Source organism: Gadus macrocephalus, chromosome 2 (genome assembly GCF_031168955.1).
Source record: "Gadus macrocephalus chromosome 2, ASM3116895v1".
Classification (NCBI taxonomy): domain Eukaryota; kingdom Metazoa; phylum Chordata; class Actinopteri; order Gadiformes; family Gadidae; genus Gadus; species Gadus macrocephalus.
In genome coordinates, this window is record NC_082383.1 from 13,097,051 (window position 1) to 13,118,982 (window position 21,932).

The following is a 21,932-nucleotide window of genomic DNA, read 5'->3' on the forward strand; positions in this document are numbered from 1 at the left end:
AAAGAACGTCTGCTTGTTTGCATAGAAAGATGAGAGGGAACTAATGGAAGGCAATGTAGGAAGACCCACACAAAACATACAGCCCGCAAGCCACAGTAAAACCTAAGCTTTAATGGAAAGAATAAGAGTTGCACAAGAGTACAGTCACGCTTCGAAAGACATAGTAGCACAGAAGAATGACAATGCATCACATTGAAAACCATTCAACTGTCTTCCCCTTTGGTTCATTCCTTTACATTATTAACCTTAAATTAAATAAACACACTTATTGGATTTGGCAACCGTGCAAAATCAATTTTACAATGTACCTTGATAAAAGGTAGCACATAATGTAGTGCTGAAGCAACACGCATACACACACACAAAAATAGCTTAGTTTCTCAGTAAAAGGAAGAGTGTGTGTGTGTGTGTGTGTGTGTGTGTGTGTGTGTGTGTGTGTGTGTGTGTGTGTGTGTGTGTGTGTGTGTGTGTGTGTGTGTGTGTTGGGTTTTATGCCAGAGGTTCATACCAGGGGCCAACACTAGGGGGCTTAAACCAGGCTCTACACCAGGGGCCCCTACATCATGGCCCCTTCAGCCTTCTGCTTTAAAGTTTGGAGCTAGCAGCTCTTCGGTGGGCGTCTCCGTGACCGTGACCGACTCGTCGGCCGCCAAGTAGAGGGCCGACACTGTGGGGCCCCGGGGCACCTGGGATCGGGAGCGAGACGGCAGGCTGAGGGTGAGGCTGAGGTTTGGGCGGGACAGGTACCTGTCTTTACGGGGGGTGTGGCCGTCACCCTCCTGCCCCCCCATGCTGCCGGGACGTCTCTTCTCCAGGCCGGGCGGGTCCGGCTCGGGGGTGGCCAGGTGGCTGGGCAGGGCGAACATGCCCGACACGTTGAAGTCAACCTCTGGAGGTCACAGGGAGAGAGAGAGAGACAGCGAGAGAGGTTAAATAAATGAAAATATTAATCTAAACGCACGCACGCACGCACGCACGCACGCACGCACGCACGCACGCACGCACGCACGCAAGCACGCACGCACGCACACAAACCCCTTTAAATCCACTACATTTAATACAACTCATTACAGGGTTTTACCTTCAGGGAAAAACCAGTCTGCATGCTGGATGATGGGCTCTATGATGGCGACCACGTGGAGAGACGTGGCGGCGGCCATCTCTGCCAGGGTCCTGATCACAAGACAACACACAAGATGGAGCATGAGGAAACCATTAGGAAATACAAGGTATTTATTAATATACATTTATTAATTTAGTCTTTGAACTAATAAATAGATAGTTAACATTTCGTTCCTTAAATGTGTATGTTTAAGAAAAACAAACTGTGTAAATGAATAAGATGTGAGGTAGGGAGGGGGGATAGTGCAAAAGTGGTTAAGGTTTTCGAGAATCCAGGATCAAAGGTATCGGGTATTGATCCCCAATGGGCGCCATTTCCCTGCCTCACCCCTACCTGATCCAGAACGACCTGTATCTGAATTCACGGTAAGACTGTTGTAAAGGAATAGTGGTGGATGAATAGATAGTAGAAAGAATTGTGCCGTTTCCATACCCTTCCGTCTTGGGCCACAGCAGGTTGGGCCCCAGGACGATGGCGATGTTAGGGGGGGTCATCTTGTTCACGTCGCTGTCCTGCGCCAGCTTAGCCAGGAACTTCACCAGGTATCTGCAACACACAATACATACTATGTTACACAAAATGTATACTGTGAAACAGACAATGCATACTCTGTACCGCAAGACGAATACTATGCAGCAGACAACGCATACTGTGTGACCCACACAGTGCGTGCGTGTGTGCGTGCGCCCATGTGTATCGTTCTAGGCTATCTTGAACTACAGGATACATGATGGACAGTGGTAATCGCCTGCCCCAATCTAAACAGTTTCAGAGGACGTCCCAGTTCTGTGTTAGAAACCATCTGTTGTGTCGGGTTCGTACGTTGTGTCAGGTGTGAATCTACTATCTTACACAGTGCATATATTACTTTATATCAAGACCATTTTTACCGCTTATCTAGACATATTTCACGCACTATACTTTACTCTATCACATGAGACAGAGACTCTTGTATTACACAATACCTTTATTGTGTAATAGAGACAACATGTGCTTTCATGTCCCAAAATACATAGTGTGCACAATACGCACATCAGACAATATGTATTATATACTAGCACATGTACTTCATGTAAGAGAACGACGTGCAATCGAGGGTAGAATCAGGATTAGAAAGGCCTGAGATCCAACAGCTAGAACCAAATAGAATATATTAGAATAGAAAGGAGTAGAACAGACGCTACCTGAGGTTGGCCTTGTGTGCATTTGGCATACTGTGACATGTTGACCACAGCGATTGAAGCCTCTTGTCCGGATCCGGCACACTGAACACACATGCGCACAGCGGAAGGTCAGGAATCGTTTTATCAAATTACTTTAAGCATACAGAGATTGGGGTAAAATTGTCAAAAGCACATGAATGAATATATATATACATGATATATATGTATAGATGCTTGCCAGCTTGGCAAGCTGTCTGTGTCTGTGTGTGTGAGAGTTTGTGTACCATGAGGCCTGTAACCATTCGTCGTAGAGGCCAAACGTCATCAGAGGTTCCGGAAGCTCCCTGAGGTAGGACTTGAGTGCTCCTGAACACAAACGCACACACACATACACACACACACACATTTTTTTATTACAAATATGTCCTATATGATCATCAACATAGTAATCTATGCCCTTTAATCACGTTACTGAAATAAGTACCCAATTCAGATAAAAAAGGGGCACCGGTTTGTGTGGACATTTGGAGCTCTGTCTGACTGTGGCGTCGACCTTTTCGGAAACTATTGTATTATTATTATTGCATACTGCTACTGCACATACTGTGTGTGTGGATGCTGGAGCTCCGTCTGAGCATCATCTTATACTCGTGGAATCCTAACACTTGAATGCCACTTATCTTAGTGGCATTCAAGTGTTAGGATTCCACGAGACATATTGTATATCGCTACTGTGTGTGGTGCATTTCATATACGACATCGTTCATTATAACTCTCATATACAACGACGGTACTAAAAAACTATCACAACGTTGCCGTGGACCGTGACCATGGCGATAACGTGCCCCTCCTTCCCAGAACTCTAAGCCCAAAGTACTTATTCTTTCTTTTATCTCAGAGTGTCCTAATTCCCAGGGTTCACTTGCTCTTTAAACTGTAATAGTATTATAAAGTACTCATATCAGTACTTGGCGAATACCGAAATGTAAGTAGCTAAAATTGGTGCATCCCAAGTTGTCGCAGTGTTGTCATGACAGTGCATCTTACCAGCTACTGCGTGGGGGTCTGAGTAGAACTCCTCCAGCTGCGACGTGGAACAATCCAATGCCGCCTTCAGCTTCTTCAGCTTGGATGAACCAGCGGCGATGCGGAAGAGACCCTAGGAAATACAATATATATATATATAGATATACATGCACTGTATATGCATATTTATTGTCGTGCAAATGATTCTCTACTCTTCTTGTTTCCCTTCAAGAGGAACACTTGCACTTTGTATATTAATAGTTTGTGTGGGTTTCTGGCGTCAAGAAACGGGAAGTAAAAGTATCACTACGGACCTACCAACTGACTTCATATTTGTACTACTCTGGTTGTTTCAGGTTCTAACGCAGACTGAGGTCCAGTCTGTAGCATCTAGCAGTGAAGTTACAGATTGCAACCAAATTAATCCCATTGCAACCAAATTCTGAACCCTCCCGAAACCTCTCTTTGGGAAATAGTAAAAGCATATAGCTTGTAGTCCCTAGCTATATGAGACGGACCTGAGAGAGGGTTAACCTTCTCACACTTATAGAACACTTACAGTACAATGGCAAGATGTGTGGCGCTTTGCATATAAATATATATAACATTGCTAATTTTAATGGTCCTACACAACAACAGTACTAAAAAAATATTAGAAATGTGTCACGGAACTCTTGGCCTAAAACATATTCTCTTTTTTGAATATCAAACAGGTCCTCTCTAGAGCTGTTTGACCTTTCTGGGCTACTGTAGAACCATGGTGGTGAAACATGGTGGCCTCCATGGAAGAGCACCTTCTCCCTACATACTGTAGATAAAAAGGCCTCATTCTAGATCACGAAAAAACGATGATTGTTTATTTCATTGGATTATACACTACAAATTAAAACATACATATGAATATTATATCCCATTTCTGCCTGGTCTGCTCCACGAGATGCAACAAAATTCTACACACTGCCCCTTTAAATCGTTGGCCTGGCTTCCTGTAAAAAAGAGTCTGAATAATACCATTTTAGGATATCTATTGCTGTGGCTGCATTTTAAAGAGTGTATTAGTGGTTATTGTAATAGCTCACAGATGTGGAGAGGAAATGCAACACCACATACGTAGGGGCGCAAACACACACACACACACACACACACACACACACACACACACACACACACACACACACACACACACACACACACACACACACACACACACACACACACACACACACACAATGGCCACAATTGGCAAGCCAGCCTAAGTGATCGTTACCAACTTCCATTTTTCACTTCAGAATTATTAACCGCATCATACAATTTAGAGATTTTATTTCAAATCAACCTAGAAATTATCTGCATTAGGGAAAAAAATTACCTGTAACTGTTATATATTTTTAGCTGTTTCATAGATTGGCAGAAGATTGCTTGATTACATTTGATTATATAACAAAAACATTTAGAATCTGTTAATATGCTTATTCATGACATTTTATAAAGTTGAAAGATTAACTTAAAATTTAAACTCTCTCATTAACTCATTAACTGACATGTTAATGCTAGTAAGGCTAATGAGGTTAGCACAGGTCTCAAGTCCCTGGGCCGTTTTCTGACTTTTGATTGTTTGAATAATGGGGCTGATCGTTAGCCTGGCACCGCCCACCTACCTACTTCCACTAAATTTCCATTTCACTTCAGTACTAGGTCTGGTCCTGCTTCATATGCATGAGTTCCTTGGAAGCCAGATGTTTGGTGGTCCAATCAGCGAACAGAGGCAGTGGCTGAGAACGATGACGTCAAGGTCGCGCGCCAGTTTCAGTTGTAGTCAGAGGAGGACCAGGGAGACAATGGAGAAGGATACGAGAGAAGCTATTCGGTCTGTTGTGGGATCGCTGCCGAATATCGATCAATTAAAGCCGGAGCAAGAACAAGCTTTGCTGAGTTTTGTTGGTGGCCATGATGTTGTGGCGCTTCTCCCCACCGGGTTCGGGAAAAGTTAGATTTTCCAGCTGGCTCCGTTAATGGTGAAAGAGCCGGTCCCGTCGCATGACATACGTCACGACCAAACAGTATGCGATTGGCTATGGTAGATCCAGAGTGGCACTGGGCAGATCCAATCATTTTAAAACTTCAACAGACACCCGCCTCCAAGTTAGTGAACGTTTGTCAATTGGGCAGTTCCAGACCTTCTGTACAAATGAAATGAAGTACAATGGTCTGGTAGGACCAGGCTAGCTGATCGTGTTTGTTTGGTTGTGAATTATAGCGTCCCCTGTTGCCAAGGAGGTACTTTACTTTTTGGAGGACTGCTTACCCCCGGTTCTATACGTGTACCAACTTTGCCGACCATGAGTTGTTTTCCCAATTGACTCCCATTATAAAAAAATAACAGTAAAAATTCAACAACTCAGCTATCAACACAAAACTAGTGGGGACCTAAGGGGGAGTTCTGTGATGGGCACACCAAATGTTAGGCCTCTGAGGTTTTCTGAAGCGGACTGGTTGAATAATGACTTCTCATTGGCATAATCATATTTTTGCATAAATCCGCCAAAAACAACAGCCACAATCAAAAAGAAAATAATTAAGGTTTGACCACGAGTTATAGCGCTCCCTGTAGTCACAGTGGTAACAAATGATTTGAATAAACGACAAGAAATCAAATTAGAAACTTGATAACAATAGCGTGGCTTGCTTTGCAACAACAACATTAGATATCATGCTAGGACAATACAATGCAACTTCTCAGTCTCTACCTCCTCCTTCATGCCAGTCTCAAGCAGCATCATGACACAGGCCTCCAGGGGCAGGGCGATCTCCCGGTGGCTCCTCTCCAGGTGCTCCTCCAGGGCCGTGCCAAACGCTGGCTTCTCCATCCACGAGTCTAACAGGGGAGGGGGGAGGGGAGGGAGACACAACATGGAGGTCAGTTGGCTGTTGGCAGACATTTTGGATTTGATTTTTAGGAGATAAAATGTTCAAAACCGACACACAATTACTGACCTAAAATTTTTGATTCTACAATTAAATATTGTAATTTAGATTATATTAAGGGTTGTCCTTGATTAAAGATATTTCATGGATAAAAATTATTGTCAGGCAAGACCCATTGAAGACCCATTGACGTATATCATAGATTTTTCTATGTATGCCGCTCAATGAACAGAAGATATAGGATATTAACCTAGTATAATATACCGTGTTAGATCTATTTAATCCAACAGTGGCTGGTCTCTGTGGAGACAGAGAGATTTGTTTTGTCTTATTACCAAAGGTATTCACACCCGATCATGCAAAAAAAGATTGATAAATCGAATATGTTTGACTGATTCAAAATGTAAAATGCACTTGTGAGTAATGATGGAGAGAATAATTTTCAGCAGTGTGAGAACTTGATACACTTTGCATTTTACTTTTTTGGGATAATCTTTAATGGTTCTGAAAGGCTGCTAGAAACATGAAACCTGCACACAGACCACTGAGCCAACCCCCCCCCCCCCCCTCCCCCTCCCAAAAAATGCATAACTTATAGGCTTTTCTTCTAGAAGCCAAGCAATGCAATAGCACAATAGCATCACTCATTTAGTATCCCTGTCCTACAAATAGAATATCCCGCACAATATTACCGAAAAATACAAACACAGTAGGCCTACACAATCAAATGAAATGGTTTATCGTTTATCGTTTAGTCAGGTTTCAGGTTTCTTTGGGGTTACATGCTGAAGTGTGTACCTATCCATATAAATAATTGGTTTCTCAATTCCTAAATTCAGATTTTAGATACTGTTGCATGTTGGGATGCGTAGTTTGTGTAGTTCGTAGTGTACGTCGATCACCAACAATCGATAATAAATGTAAGTTTCATTCGGTATTTATATTAGGTGTTTCTTGCGGGTGATGTTTACCTTGCTGCAGTTGAATGGCAGGGATGGCCGCTTCTAGTACAGCCAAAGACCTCCTGTGGTAGTCTGCTTGGGCCTCCAATAGCTACACACATACACACATGCAACACACACACAAAATAAATGATGGATGCACTCAACAGTTTAGATATGGAGAGGATGTGACCTTCATCATCGCAGACTTACCAAAACGTAATAACTTGCGTAGTCTCCCTCTTTTGAAGCAAAGTTATACATATCCGCAGAAAGCTGGTCCTGTGTGGCAATAAAAAATACATTTATAAGATAATATCCCTCACTCAGTCTCACAAATCTCTTTCATGTCATCTACATTATCTACTTATTCACCAAATTCCTCTTGAAGACAACATCTGACGAGCAAGCAGATTAAATGTCCAAAGTCATACTGTTGTAAGTCATATAACCTGATTGGTTGTAAGACTTGACTTCTGATGACAAAGGCTGCCCTGTTCCTACCCTGCTTAGATATGAACCTTATTCACCTGGCATCCATCTTGGCTCTGAATGCTAGTTCGGGGGGGGGGAACGGAATAATGCGAAATTCTGCATCCTTCAGTTCCCCCCATCCAGCATTTAGAACCAAGATGGCCGCTATGTGAATAAGGCCCATTGTTCCAACTTAATAAAGAGACCGGAGCTGGGACTATAAAGCCTCTAGGGTTTGACTCAATTTTAATAAATCTGTTAGTATCTACCTTGCATATTTCTACTTTATTAAGAGCCTCATCCATCTCGTCCTTGAGTGAGTCCACCTTTGACGCCATGGCCTGGTTATTGGTCCTTGTCGCCTGGTACCACCTGTGGGTAATTGAAAAATGTTAGGCAGGTAGGTAATACACATAAAGGTTTAAGATTAAATCAAATAAAAAATAATAACCTAGCCAGGTATTTTTTATCAGTTAAAAACAATTATTATAAAATAATTATAATGTTCTGTTGTCATTTTCGCTGGCATTGCACATATGAAAATAAAGGGCGGCCCCTAGATATTAAAAAAATCAAAATATCTTTAATTCCTTTTGTAAAATTTATTTTGACATTACACAAGTAGTACGAGTACACAGTCGTCTATTCTTTTTAAGTAACTTTGCCTTTAAGATTTGCATGCCCAAAGGTAGAAATAGCATCCCTTTTCGATCATATCAAACAGTGTTCGAGCTAGCATCTAGCGTACCTAGCCTTAGCCGAGTCATAGTCCAGAACCAGCTTGCCCAGTTGCTTCCTCATTTTCAGCACGTTTGGAATTTCCACCTTTGGAATAAAAAACAGAGACTCCAACTCATAAGGTACACTTTCAACACACAACCTGATCCATATAATCTACATTACAATGTTGCCCAGACCGTCAGTACATATTTTTATAATGAGCAGTTGTACTATGGAGTGATGTGTGCAGTGGTATGTTTTTGTGTTATGGTGTGTAGTGGTCTGGTATGGTGTGTGGTAGTGTGTGGTGTTTTTCTTAAGGGGGTTTAGTGCAGTGTTTTGGTGTGTTATGGTGTGTTATGGACGTCATGTGCTATGTAGTGGTGCTTAGCGGTGTGTTTGTACCTCTGTGAGCTGATTGAAAGGCTCCAGGACGTCCCGCTCTAGCGTGACCTCGTGCTGCATAAGTACCGAGGCAAGCCTGCTCTCTGCCTCCCCACACACATCCATCATCTTACTGCTCAAGCACAAGGACAGAATACAAGCGCACACGCACACACACACACACACACAAAACCAATAATGAGTACATACACACAGGACCAAGATAAAACAATCCAAAACACATACACTAACAACGGGGTAAATCTCTCAAACACAGAAACACACAGAGCAAGTGAGTGAGTGAGTGAGTGAGTGGGAAGCTGCAGTAGGCTCACACTCCTGAGAAGGACCAACAGTGTAAAGCCAAACACATCTAAGATGTCCTCGAGTCCAACCACTCAAATCAGCTATGATCTGTTCTACGCAGCCACTTTCTTTTCGATTTACATCAAATATGCTGCATTTTCCATAAGAATTGTGGTAGTGGAAAAGGATAGACTAAACCCTCATACAGCCAGTGTAGACAACTTATGCTCTTTTCCTTCTCCACAATCATCTTTGTATTTAGATGATTAAATTTGAATGGACTTTTACTATTTAACCCAAGTGTAAAATAGTTTAGCAAATGGCAGTTTGAGGATGAGGGTAAGGTAAGTGAGTCTGCATTCTTTAAGACAGCCATGAGCTGTATTATTGAGCTATGTTAAGAGAGTTTACTTATACCGACCCGATCAGACTCTCTTCGCCCAGCTGGCTGCCTCCGTCCTGCATGGCCTGGGACAGAGACGTCAGTGGCAGCTTTTTCTGCAGGGGGATGAATAGAAAGTGAAAGTGAGGCACCAGGTAGAGGTGAAACCGTTTTCAGAGACAAACCCACCAACCATCACTAAACCGTGTTCTATGTGCTAAAACATTAACAGAGTTGTACGGATGCTATGATCCATCATATAGCTGAATAAAAAGGAGTCAAAGAACGTTAAAAACACATGCTAGGACGCGACTTGACAATCTCAATGACTGTGTGCATGTTGTCCGTACGTGCTGGAAAACTAAAAACACTGAAGGCCATGGCTCAATTTTTCCACTACGTCTGTTCCTGAGTGACTCAATACTATGCAATAGTTAATGAAAGCACAACACTGTAGCAGGATGAAGAAAGTTTAGTAGAGCTAGGGTGTTCGACTTCTATCCACATCAATTCTGAGTTCAATCCCTATGTTCTCAGTCTACCAGTAGGCATTCTTGAGCAAGATGCAACCATGACCTGCACATTAATGTCAACAACATGCATCAAAATAGATTCACTTTGAAGCACCTGCTAAATCGTACATTCGAAATAGGTCTTTGCTTTGGTTAGCCAGCCATGGTACTCTAATAATACAATGAAAACTAGGGTCATTGAATTCAAAGTTGTCCTCTGCTCTTTTGTGAGTAGAGGAGAGGACAGTGAGTGAGAGGAGAGAAAAGTGCTTACATGTCGTTTCTCCGAGTCGGTGCCCAGCTGACCCTGCAGACACAAAACCAGCCTCTTGTGTGCATTGTGCGACGCCGTTCGCACCAGCTCCATCCGCCGTTCGATCTGAGGTACGCACACACACACACACACACACACACACACACACACACACACACACACACACACACACACACACACACACACACACACACACACACACACACACACACACACACACACACACACACACACACACACGATGTCAGGTCAAGTTAGGTGAATACATTTATTTGTAGTTGAAGGACTTATAGTATACCTGCACTTTTATATATAAACTTAGCACAAAAAGTAAGGAAATTTGTGTTTGGTAGATTATTTTTCTGTGGTAACAATACTTTTTGGCAATAAGTCTTATACCGTTGGAAAGCCTGTATAGTTCCCTTTCAAATGGTGCCCCATTTGCAAGGAACATGCACTTGTGTGATGAGCAGCAGAGCTGAGTATGTGGGTTGCACCCATGAAAAATTGGCCAAATCTTCTCTGCCAATGCCAAACAGCTTATTCTGCCATTGACTCGTTTGGTGTTTGGTGGATTGGATGATTGAAGTTTGAAGAAACAAGACATATTGACAATTAAACAATTTATTCATTTCACAAACAGGAGCCTCAGTAGCGTGTGGAAGAACCATACACAGCCACAACAGCCTGGCACCTCCTCCTCATGCTGGTCACCAGCCTGTTCAGACACTGCTGTGGGATGGTATCCCATTCTTCAACCAGCATTTGTCGCAAGTCAGCCAACGTGGTTGTGTTGGTCACTCTGGCACGAACAGCACGCCCAAGCTGATCCCACAAGTTTTCAATGGGGTTAAGGTCAGGACTGCAAGCAGGCCATTCCATCCTTCCACTCCCACATTCTGGGGGTAGTCTCTGATAAACCCCGCCCTGTGGGGGCGAGCGTTGTCATCTTGGAGGATAGAGTTTGGTCCCAGAATGTGGAGATATGGGATTGCCACTGGTTGCAGAATCTCATGTCTATATCTCTCTGCATTGAGATTGCCTTCAATGATGACAAGCCTCGTTTTTTCAGTGAGGGAGATGCCACTCCACACTCCTTCACACTGGCACTGTCACACCAAATTTGTACCGGGTGCCAAATTTGTACCGCCTAAGTAAGGGGTTGTCCGTTGCCAGGCAGGTTTCAAAAAACAATCGCGCTCATGTTGCCAAAGACGAAATAATAAAATACAGATAACGGATCGCTAGATAACACTTGTTTTTACTTTATATTTGTATAGTATTTAATTGTTTCATCGAATTTAGCTAGTAAACTGAGTATTTAAAGCAAGTTTCAAAAAACATTCGCGCTCATGTTGCCAAAGACGAAATAACATAACACAGATAACGGATCGCTAGATGACACTTGTTTTTACTTCATATTTGTTTTGCATTTAATTGTTTAATCGAATTTAGCTAGTAAACTGAGTGTTTAAAGTGTATCATAGTCTAGCTAGCTTGTGTTAATTTAATTTCCTTAATTTAATTTAGATAATAGATGGATAGATGGGTAGATAGGTGAGCAGGCATTTACTAACTGGTAAATGTTTTTTATTATTATTATTCACCTTATCCCCATAACATTCAGCTATTACTGTTTAGGGAAATAGATAAATACAATACAATACAAATATAAAGTTAGGAACGGTAATAAATGTTATTTGTAAAATAAGTGTTATCTGTCTTGTCGCGCTCAATGAACGAGTTTGCGAATGTTCTTGAACCTTCCCACGTCATTCGACGCGATCGTCCGTTGCCAGGGAACGTTCGACGCAATCGTCTCTTGCCAGGCAGGTTTGGAATGGTGTACAAATTTGGTGTGATACCACCACCAAAAGACGTTATTCTATCGGTACAGCAATCAGCATAGCGTCCGCGTCTTCTCCACACTTTGACCCTACGATCCAACTGCCGTACGCAGAATCTGGACTCATCACTGAACATAACGTTCCTCCACATGTTCAGGTTCCAGTGCACGTGTTGCCGACACCAGCGCAAACGGGCCTGACGGTGAAGGGCAGTCAAGGCAAGACTCCTGGCAGCCCTATGAGACCGGAGATTGGCTGCGTGTAGTCTGTTCCGGATTGTCTGGGCAGAGAGCCGTCAGCCATATCGTCCTGCAAACCTTGACTGCAAATCTGTAGAAGACAGCCTACGGCACATAAGTGCTGACAAAGTGATGAAAGGGTCTTCTTGGGGTGTCGTCTTCTTCGCGGCCGGTCTTTGACATCCCCCGTTATATGGAACTTGGCCTTCAGTTTGGAGAGGGTACTAGGGCTCACTCCAAATAATGCCGCAACTTGGTTTTGCCGAACACCAGCTCGAAGTTGCCCATCAGGTGCCAATCAGGCAATTGATTGGCAGCACCTGGGCGTATCAGAAGCTCAAAACAAGTGTCAATAGCAACAGCAAAATAACCTGTTTGGCAAGGGCAGAAAAGATTTGGCAAATTTTTCATCGGTGCAAACAACCTACTCAGTGCTGCTGCTCATCCTACAAATGCATGTCATGTTCCTTACAAATGGGGCACCATTTGAAAGGAAACTAAACAGGCTTCCAACGGTATAAGAAGTTTAAACAAATCTAACCATGAGGCTAAACTTAAGGTTAGGATGCTTGAAGGTTCCTTGGAAATTAACTGATCCTGACCATGGGCAAAAATGTGCACACGGAACACACAGACCTTTGCAAAATCACAGACTTTGCATCTGACTAGTCCGTCTGTTTAATAAGCAGCTACTTCCTCATCCTGTGCAACAGTAAACAATCAGCTGTTCTGCTTCTCTAAAGGCAGATCCCCATCCGAGCATACTCAACACAAACACTAATAATGGCACACAGGGCCTTTCCACCCATTAGTGCACGGTTCTCTTTAAACACTATCAAAAGAAGAAATAACATCATGAGGCTGGTTGCTGATGTCAAGAGTTGAATGACACAAAACAAAATTGGATCTGTGAAACAAAGTGTACACGGGTGTCGAACTATGCAGAGATACAACTAGGGGAGGACCTCAAGCTCTGTGCTGCACCTGTCAGGCTTCAGATGAAGCATTCCCTTGACAGATGAGGACCTGAGAGGAGCAGCAATGTTAAACATAACTTCCAACTCTCCCGCTCTTCTGCCATGAAACTTATTCCCTTCTTTCCCCCTCTCTCTTTTGGGGTATTTTATTGTAGCTAATTAATAAATAACAATTATATTCTCTGGTCTTTCCCATTCCTATAGCTACTCTGCACTCTGTATAAATTGTTTTAGTTAGTTAGTAACTCAAAAATGATGCCATACTCTGAATGCTCTCAGCCTCACATGCAAGTGGTTTCAGATAAAAGCGTCTGCCAAATGACTAAATAGTTCTTCTCCTGCAGCTGGTAGCTTCACCGCCAGCTAGACTCTGGCATCCTTCCAAACGAACACCATGGCTCCTGCCTTTTGATTCCTGTGTGGACGCGTGGTCCAATCTGACCACGGATTCGATTGGATCCAGGCTCTCGTAAGGCACTCTGAGCTAAGGTGGGTGAGGAGGGAGGGAGGGAAGGAGCCAGGGACAGAAAGGAAAAGAGCGAGGCCCAGGGGTTTGTGGCTGTGTGTATTGTTTGTCTACAAACCCGACTCGTTGATACACTGTATGGCTGATTGTGTCTCAGCCTCTGTGTCTCAGCCTCTGGCCATGGAAGCTTTTTTTTACGACCGATCAACGAACATCGATCAAAATCTACATTTCTTTAGGATCGATCGTGCGGAACGAGTGAATGGAAGCGGTAAGAATGGCAGTTGAGGTTCCAACAGCAATTTTTTCCTGTGACCGATATACTCCTCCCTAACGGAAAAGAGAGTCATTGGGGAATATCAGGGTCACTAGTAACGTGTAGAGTCGATTTATTTATTTTTTATTAAAATGGGCTTCGTTTGAGCTGTTGCTCTGAAAACAGCGCAGGTAAGGGCCCCATGCTAGCTCCATCATGCAGGCTCGGCCCCTTGACAGCGCGTGTGTGTATCCAAGGATGAGACACGAAGTGATGATTTATTACACCAATCACCCACAGTATTGCCCTCCACAGTAGGAAATAAGGGTGCACTCACACTAGGCAAAGTTGCCCTGTACCGTACTCAAGTACGATTGCCCCCCCCCGCTGTGCCGCTGACCTGTGCTCACACTAGGAAATCTGAACTGGGCCTGAGTACGGTTGCCTCTTGTACATACGTCATCCCGTCTTAATACGTCATCAGTAGAACAGTAGTAGAACAACAATAAAGAACAACACAAAACACGATTGGCACTTTACTGACTTTGTTGCTTATTTGGAGCCGTTCGACTCAGATACAGCCCTCTCTCACTGAGCGTTTTTACACTGCCAATTATTTGCACGTTTTATGCACGCCTTTTTTCGCGACGCGAAATTCGGGAGCATGCAAATTATTTTAAAGATGTCTGGACCCCCGCCTTATCCAGTGAACCAATACAGCCTGCGCTGCGATGAACTGGGGATTTTTGATCAAACACTCAACTACGCTATCGCACCAAAGTGAACCCACTCACGAACCGCTTGCCGCCATGTTTATTGTTTAATGGGGTAAAAGGGTTGCATGGACTATACGCCATCCAGCTCAGGTTGCTTATCTGTGCGTGTGCGCGTGTCAGCTCATTAGCATCTGTACCGTGGCCTGAGCACACCTCTCCGAAGTGTACTCAGGCCACGGAATTGAACTGTACTTGAGTACGGATGGTGTGCTCCAGAGATGGAAATTAACTTTTTTCCACTGTGGCAGGTAGATTTAAAAATCTACAAGCCACTCATCTTTTTACCAGCCACTTTTTATACGCTATATATTTTTTTAATATATGCGTACATATAATAGTACAATATAATAGTAACAATAGATAAGAAAAGTGTTTTTCATACACATCTTTTTTCCATGAAAAGTGATTTTTACTGTAAATAAGTTCTACCAAGGATCTGAGTTGAAAACGTTCTTCTCTTACCGCATATGATAAACAATACACAGGTATCTGCCATGTTAAGTCATGTTTATTTCAAAGGTGTTACGATGACAAGTTTGGGGATAATTCATGTATACAAAGTATTTTCAATAAAAAACAAATTGACATATTAACAATAAAGCAACATGCATGGTTGGCTACACCATCATACATGTGACTGCATACAAATGTGTCCACAGACCTGATAAGTATGATAGTAAGCATTATTGGCCCTTAACACTAATATTCAGAAAAAACAATGCCTCAAAAGGCTATTGGCTTAAGCAATACAAGTAGAGGCATATATTTGAACTTTATACCCTGAACATTTAAACGTTGCAAACGTGCATAAACATAATTATATATTTATGTGGCATTCAGTCCAATGCTGAAAATATATCTGTGGCATTAGACGAATGCTGTGGTAAAGTGTGTAAAGTATGACCAAGTGTTTCTTTCTGTTCAATAGTCTAGATAGAACTTTATCAATCCCCTGTAGGAGAAATGTGTGAATGTTCGTCCCTATAAAACAATAATGGTAAAAAAATAAATACAAAACACGACGGTAACTGAGTAAGTCAAACCAATCTGAAGGCTCTACTTAACCGCTTCCCCTACTCACTTCCACCAATGCAAAGCGAAGAGAACTGAGTAGGGGAGGGCGTAGCCTAACTAGTTTGTGAACGACCCAGAGAAACGCAATGCAAATTCAATGTGAACATGTATGAGGCTTTAATAAAATCCCGGACGATTTTGAAATTCCGCAAAACATTTTTTAAAAGTGTCTCAAAAAGAGGGCATGTCCGGGCAAAAGAGGACGTCTGGTTACCCTACGTACGGGAAACACATTTGATTCCTACCTGTAACACTGTTAAATAGTGGCCTCAATTGGTGGGCGCTATCCTGGTATCCCGTGAGAAATACGAACTGTGGTGTGTGAGCGTGTGCATGGGTTGAATTCATGGGGCAAGCCCCAGGAATCTCCCACTTCCAGCTTCCATTAAAGAGAACCAAACTAATTCACACAAAAGCGTTCATGCAAATCTAGCATTCAAGGTTAATTTAAGGAAGTTCTCTCCAGTCACGCTGAAAGTAGTTCGCTAGTAGTAGCGCTTTAATTTGCAGTGTCAGAGATTTCTGAGAAATCTGAATGCTGACTAAACTCTCAGAATTCTGACACTGCAAATATTGCACGCTAGTGAACTACTTTAAAAAAAACTCGACATCGCGACCAGGCGACAAATGACTGGTGAGGACCTTCTTAAATGAACCTTTAATGCTGGATTTAATTATCAGAATTCGGATTTTATCCAAGTATTCTGACTTTATTATCAGAATGCTGAATTTTATCTCACAATTCAGACTTTATTAGCCTATTCAATTTCTGAATAAAAATTCTTGTGATGAATAATCTACATTTGACATTTAAGCAGCAAAGATGAGACGTCGTTGTGTGGTGAGAACTGATACAAAATCGATAGCAACAACAATGCCGCCATTTTCTTTATTTTTTGTAACCTACAATAAATAAAGCAGGCTTCCAGTCAATGGAAAAATGGCTTCTCCCCACCGGCGATTGTTGTTGTTTACGATTTTCTATCAGTTCTCACCACACAACGACGTCTCATCTTTGCTCCTTGAATGTTGATATGTAATGGTATGGAGTTATTGAAACTTACTACGTGTAAAAAAGACTAGAAATTGAATGTTTATTTTTCATTGAATGTTTACATAAAGTTGCACTGGGTGCCTTTAAAAATTCAAAATCCAATATTCAATGTTAAAAAAATCAACGTGGGGACGTTGACTACGTTGAAATTCAAATCCAGATACGTTATTTCAATGCATAAATATTCAGTGCTTAGAATTCAATGGCTTTTTATTTTCAAAAGCCGATCGCACAGATTTACTTCCATACACTTCTCCTCGTCATGCTTAACTGATCATACCTCTCTCTCGTTGGTTACACAAATCTTACCATGCACACTCCCAGAACCCCTCTCAAATTTCAGCCAGCCAGACAATTCACGTCTGTTAATTTATGAATGGAATTCTGAACGTGTCCCGCCTCCGAAATAGCCTGGCTATAGCCATGCTGCCTTGCGCGCAATTTCATTTTGCGCTGCGAGTCAGCCTGGATCCGATTTTCGCCTGAGATGGTTAACCAATCACGACATAAGAGCTGTGTTCGAAATCGTTCCCTATACACTCACTCACTATTCCCTATATAGTGTTCATGATATAGTGCACTATATAGGGAACGAACTAACAAGATTTCGGACACTACGCTGAACATTTCTAAACGTCATTTGTGTCAGTAGATGCGCCGGGTATTTGTGTGACGCAGACAGATGCGCCCACATCATGTAAACAAACCGGGCACTCACAAGGAAAGCTGGAGGTTGTATTGATGTTGAATGTTACATTTCCTTGTTCAAGTTTTTTTTTATTAATTTTGAATGCTAAATTTTCTATGTTAAATTCCAAATAAATTGTTGACATTTCTATACGAAAGCCGGAGACTCCATCATTAAATGTATTCGTTTTCGCGGTTATTAAGCTTCTTCTTCTCCACAGGAAAAACACGACTGCATTGCATTGTGGTATACGGGAGTAACATGTAGGGTACATCGTATGTACACTCAAATTTGGGGTATTTTAAGTGCACTATATAGTGCATGAAATTAACCACTGAGAATTCGAACACCACTACAAAATGCAGCAAGCACCCTATATAGTGCAATATATCCGTGATAGGGAACGATTTCGAACACAGCTATGGTCTCACGCCGAATGCGTGAGACTTGAGAGCCCTGTTACCGGTATATTATCCCGGATGTTGACAGTCGCATTTCAGCAAAAGAGGCGTAGAAGAAGGGGGCCGGATGTTGACAGTAATGGTTGTAGAACTGCAGTGCAATATGACGAATGTATTAAATATGCAAATTTGATCGGACCTGACTGGAAAGTATTACCCGACACAGTGGCGGGTGAAGTGACACAATTCACCCGCCACCATACAAATCCACCCGCAAATGGCATGTGGTGGGTGTTAATTTCCATCCCTGGTGTGCTCATACTAGCAAAGCGATCTAGACTTTAGGGGACAAACGTACTTGGGCACGGTACAGATGGCCTAGTGTGAGTGTGCCCTGAGTCAAGATAAGCACTTCCTGCTAGAGAATGTGATCTTAATGTGGTTAGAACGATTAAGACCCTGTCCACATGGACGAAAACTATCTTTTCCCCTCGTTTTCCATGGCAGCGTTTCAGGAATTATATGATGACGTAATGATGGACTCATTGCAAAAATGTATCTAGCTATAGAAACACTCTAGTACATATTCCAGGCCTATATGTGGCGCTGCTTCTCCACCAAAAAAAGAAGAAGACGAGGCGGAGCATTCGCATCAAGCCTTCGCGCTGTATACAAAAATACAGTCGAGAACAGCAGTTCTTAAACCTTATAGATTGATCAGAAAAAACGTTTTAATGTACAGTTAGTAATTACATTTACCAAGGGGCTGTATTTAAAGCTACACAAATATTTCTAATCAAATCCCCCAAAAATACAATTGATGGAAATCTGGGGTGGGGGGCAGGACGTCATCATTTGCGCATCTGGCGTCCTCACGAATCTTAACACGAAAACGCAGGGGGGGCGTTTTCTCTTTTTCACCCTGGGACCTTGTTTCAAAAAAGTGCGTCTGCAGGGACTGAAAATGCCGGGTCGGTCTGGACGGTCGGCCCAAACGTGCAAGACTACTGCGTTTTTACACAACAATCGTTTCCATGTGGACAGGCCCTTAGAGCTCCCTTTAAATGTGTCTTTTACCACGGATTCTTGGAAATCATTGAGACAGAAGCGATGTGTCTAATCGCCAGGGGAGGTTTGTCCATGGATGAATATCGTATTGAAGAAACAGATGCAGACTACCGGAGAAGTGAAGTGGAACAAGCTTACACGCACACAGCTCGTAAATACATTGATGTCCACATGCACACACACCCACACCCACACAAAACACGTGCATGGAAACCTGCCCACTAGAGCTGCACCTAGCGATTAATTTCATAGTTGACTGATCTAACAATAATTTTTTAACACTGAGCTTGTTCAAAGCTTTATAGGCTCGTTGGTTCCATGTGTTTCCAGACGACCCCCAGCAGCCAATGAAAAGCCTGGGCTGAGTTAAACTCTGACCCCTGACAACACTAACTATGGAAACCTCCACTGAGTCACAGAGGGCCTGGATGGACGCAGCTCTGTTTGCTGAAGTGCAGCCGCTTTTGACGACTTGAAGGCTGAGTGACTGATTGTCTTGGCTAGGATTTGTGAACTGGCTGACTGTTTCATTTGCTGGCTGACCTAATTGGCTACAAGTGGGCTTGTTGTTGGGTCTGGCCGGCCGGTTGTGATGACTGTGCAGAAAAGATCTCTGGTTTCCAAGGCAGCTGGAACAAGCAAATAAACAACATTGTGTTGTTCTAGGCATGCATCTTTTGCCCACGTTTCAAACAATGAGTTTCCTTCAGGATATCTGGTTCATATCTGGCCAATTCCTTGCTTTGTGGTAGGATGTGTGATACGTGAATCACCGAAAATTTGAATTCTTGGCTGAGAAGGAAGAGGATTTTTAAAGGGCCAAATATGTAATAAAAACTACTTAAACTGACATTCACAAAAGGTGTGCCCACTAAGCTCTCCCAAAAATAATGCATAAAATCCTTCTTGGCGTGGGCACGCACACACACACACAGACAGACAGACAGGAAAACTATTTTTGATGAGATGGCATGGGAGGGGGAGAAGGGAGGTGCAGTTGCAGCAGAATCAGCACATTCTTGGAATGATTGCGTTTCAACACATATCGGTTATCTGAGGCAGGTTCGTCAGAGTTTTAAAGGAGTGTGAACTGACGCTGAATAACAGAGCACAGTGCTCTCTTTTCTTAAGATGCGGGCAAAGTTCAATTCTCCAGAGGGAAATAGCGCAAAGGGGAGGGGTGGGGGTGGGAGGGGGCGAAAGAGAGAGCAATAGTGAGAGAGAGAGAGTACAAGATGAAAGAGAAGTGAGAGAGAAACAAAGAGCCATAGCTTTGGCATTTTCTAAATGGGTGGGTCGTTTACTCATTTGTGCTGAGAAAGTGCTTTTGGGACAAAGGTAGAGCTATAAGGTGAGCTACTTAACAGGCAAACAGAGTGAGTGAGTGAGTTACACAAGGGTTCACAGTTCAGTGTCACCTATAATAAATGTGTGACTTTAGTGGCCCTGAAAGTGTGTGTGTGTGTGTGTGTGTGTGTGTGTGTGTGTGTGTGTGTGTGTGTGTGTGTGTGTGTGTGTGTGTGTGTGTGTGTGTGTGTGTGTGTGTGTGTGTGTGTGTCAAAAGCACAGTACGACTATCCACATAATCTCCCATCACTGATTCATTTCTGTTTCCGTCTTGTTTATACTCATCTCACAGCCATGAGCTCATGCCTCTAGCAACTTAAACCAATCTCTCCCCATCCAAAACGTAATAGTACACACATATACGTGTGTGTGTGTGTGTGTGTGTGTGTGTGTGTGTGTGTGTGTGTGTGTGTGTGTGTGTGTGTGTGTGTGTGTGTGTGTGTGTGTGTGTGTGTGTGTGTGTGTGTGTGTGTGTGTGTGTGTGCATAATCGATTCTTCACAAGAAGTCAAGCCTGCCTCAAACAGAAAAGAAACACAGATGCACTTTCCCAAACGACCAAATCGTATGAGCTTGTGAGGCCTTGCAGGCGGCAAACCACCAATTGTTACACATGCCAGCAATTTCACTCCAGGCCTCCAGATAGCTCTGCCCACAACATACTAGTGAGATGCGATGTCTGTACCAGAGCTCTGCTACCAACGCTTATCCTTGTACATAATACCAGAGCCAAGCCGAAGACGGGGTCATCCCTGTGTTCCCCAGGTCCTATGTTCCCCGGCTGCGAAGGTTTAGGGTCAGGTTTAGGGTTTTGGTTAGGGTGAGGGTTAACCCTAAACCTAACCCTAACCATAATCATAACCAATCGGAGGAGAGCCATTCTAACCAATCACAGGCGAATCAGAGGCGAAAAAGGCGGTATTTGCCCCTACCACCCTACGAAAAAATTATTAGCTCGCCGGATGCTATGTTCCCTGGTCACATACAAAGCGGGGAACATAGGACCCGGGGAACAAAGGTACGCTCCAGCCTCCTCCTAAGACATGCTACCAGAGCCTAGCCTAAGACATGCTACCAGAGCCTAGCCTAAGACATGCTACCAGAGCCTAGACTAAGACATGCTACCAAAGCCTAAGACATGCTACAAGTTAGCTTGTCTTGGAACTGGAGCTTACAAGTTAATTAAAATCTCAGGAAACACAATAATAGCAACAGTTGAAATGTTAATTATTGTAGATTCAAGGGTAAGAATCATGGAAAAAAATATTTGCAGCATATTTAGCCCAGGTAGCTCACTTTTACCTTCTTGCGGGTGAGTACTTAAAAGATTTAAAGAGCAGTGTTAAGAAACATTTCACAGTTACAGTCATCAGTGGCCTGCTACTTGGCATGGTTGTGGTTGAGGTGTTGAGGCATTGTGATCAGAATAAGCTTGAAGTCCTCATCGGCCACCACTTCCCCTTTCTGCTTCCACTTTAGTTTGTTCCATCTAATTAAAATCTGGGCTTTG

At 42.9% G+C, this 21,932-nt stretch overlaps 1 protein-coding gene across 3 annotated transcripts in view; it reads right to left on the minus strand.

Annotated features, from left to right (window-relative positions):
- arhgap17b (Rho GTPase activating protein 17b) overlaps nucleotides 1-21,932 on the minus strand; it is a 33,165-nt gene that overhangs the window by 6,350 nt on the left and 4,883 nt on the right. For all 3 annotated transcript variants that reach the window (XM_060042079.1, XM_060042094.1, XM_060042087.1), the window contains exons 3-16: nucleotides 10,231-10,335; nucleotides 9,484-9,560; nucleotides 8,778-8,889; nucleotides 8,401-8,477; nucleotides 7,922-8,024; nucleotides 7,392-7,460; nucleotides 7,209-7,290; nucleotides 6,060-6,187; nucleotides 3,334-3,445; nucleotides 2,571-2,652; nucleotides 2,308-2,388; nucleotides 1,556-1,669; nucleotides 1,082-1,173; nucleotides 748-889 (exon numbers count right to left, since the gene is read on the minus strand). In XM_060042079.1, coding sequence (XP_059898062.1) covers nucleotides 748-889; nucleotides 1,082-1,173; nucleotides 1,556-1,669; nucleotides 2,308-2,388; nucleotides 2,571-2,652; nucleotides 3,334-3,445; nucleotides 6,060-6,187; nucleotides 7,209-7,290; nucleotides 7,392-7,460; nucleotides 7,922-8,024; nucleotides 8,401-8,477; nucleotides 8,778-8,889; nucleotides 9,484-9,560; nucleotides 10,231-10,335 — 1,376 coding nt within the window. The remainder of the gene's footprint in view (nucleotides 1-747; nucleotides 890-1,081; nucleotides 1,174-1,555; nucleotides 1,670-2,307; nucleotides 2,389-2,570; nucleotides 2,653-3,333; nucleotides 3,446-6,059; nucleotides 6,188-7,208; nucleotides 7,291-7,391; nucleotides 7,461-7,921; nucleotides 8,025-8,400; nucleotides 8,478-8,777; nucleotides 8,890-9,483; nucleotides 9,561-10,230; nucleotides 10,336-21,932) is intronic.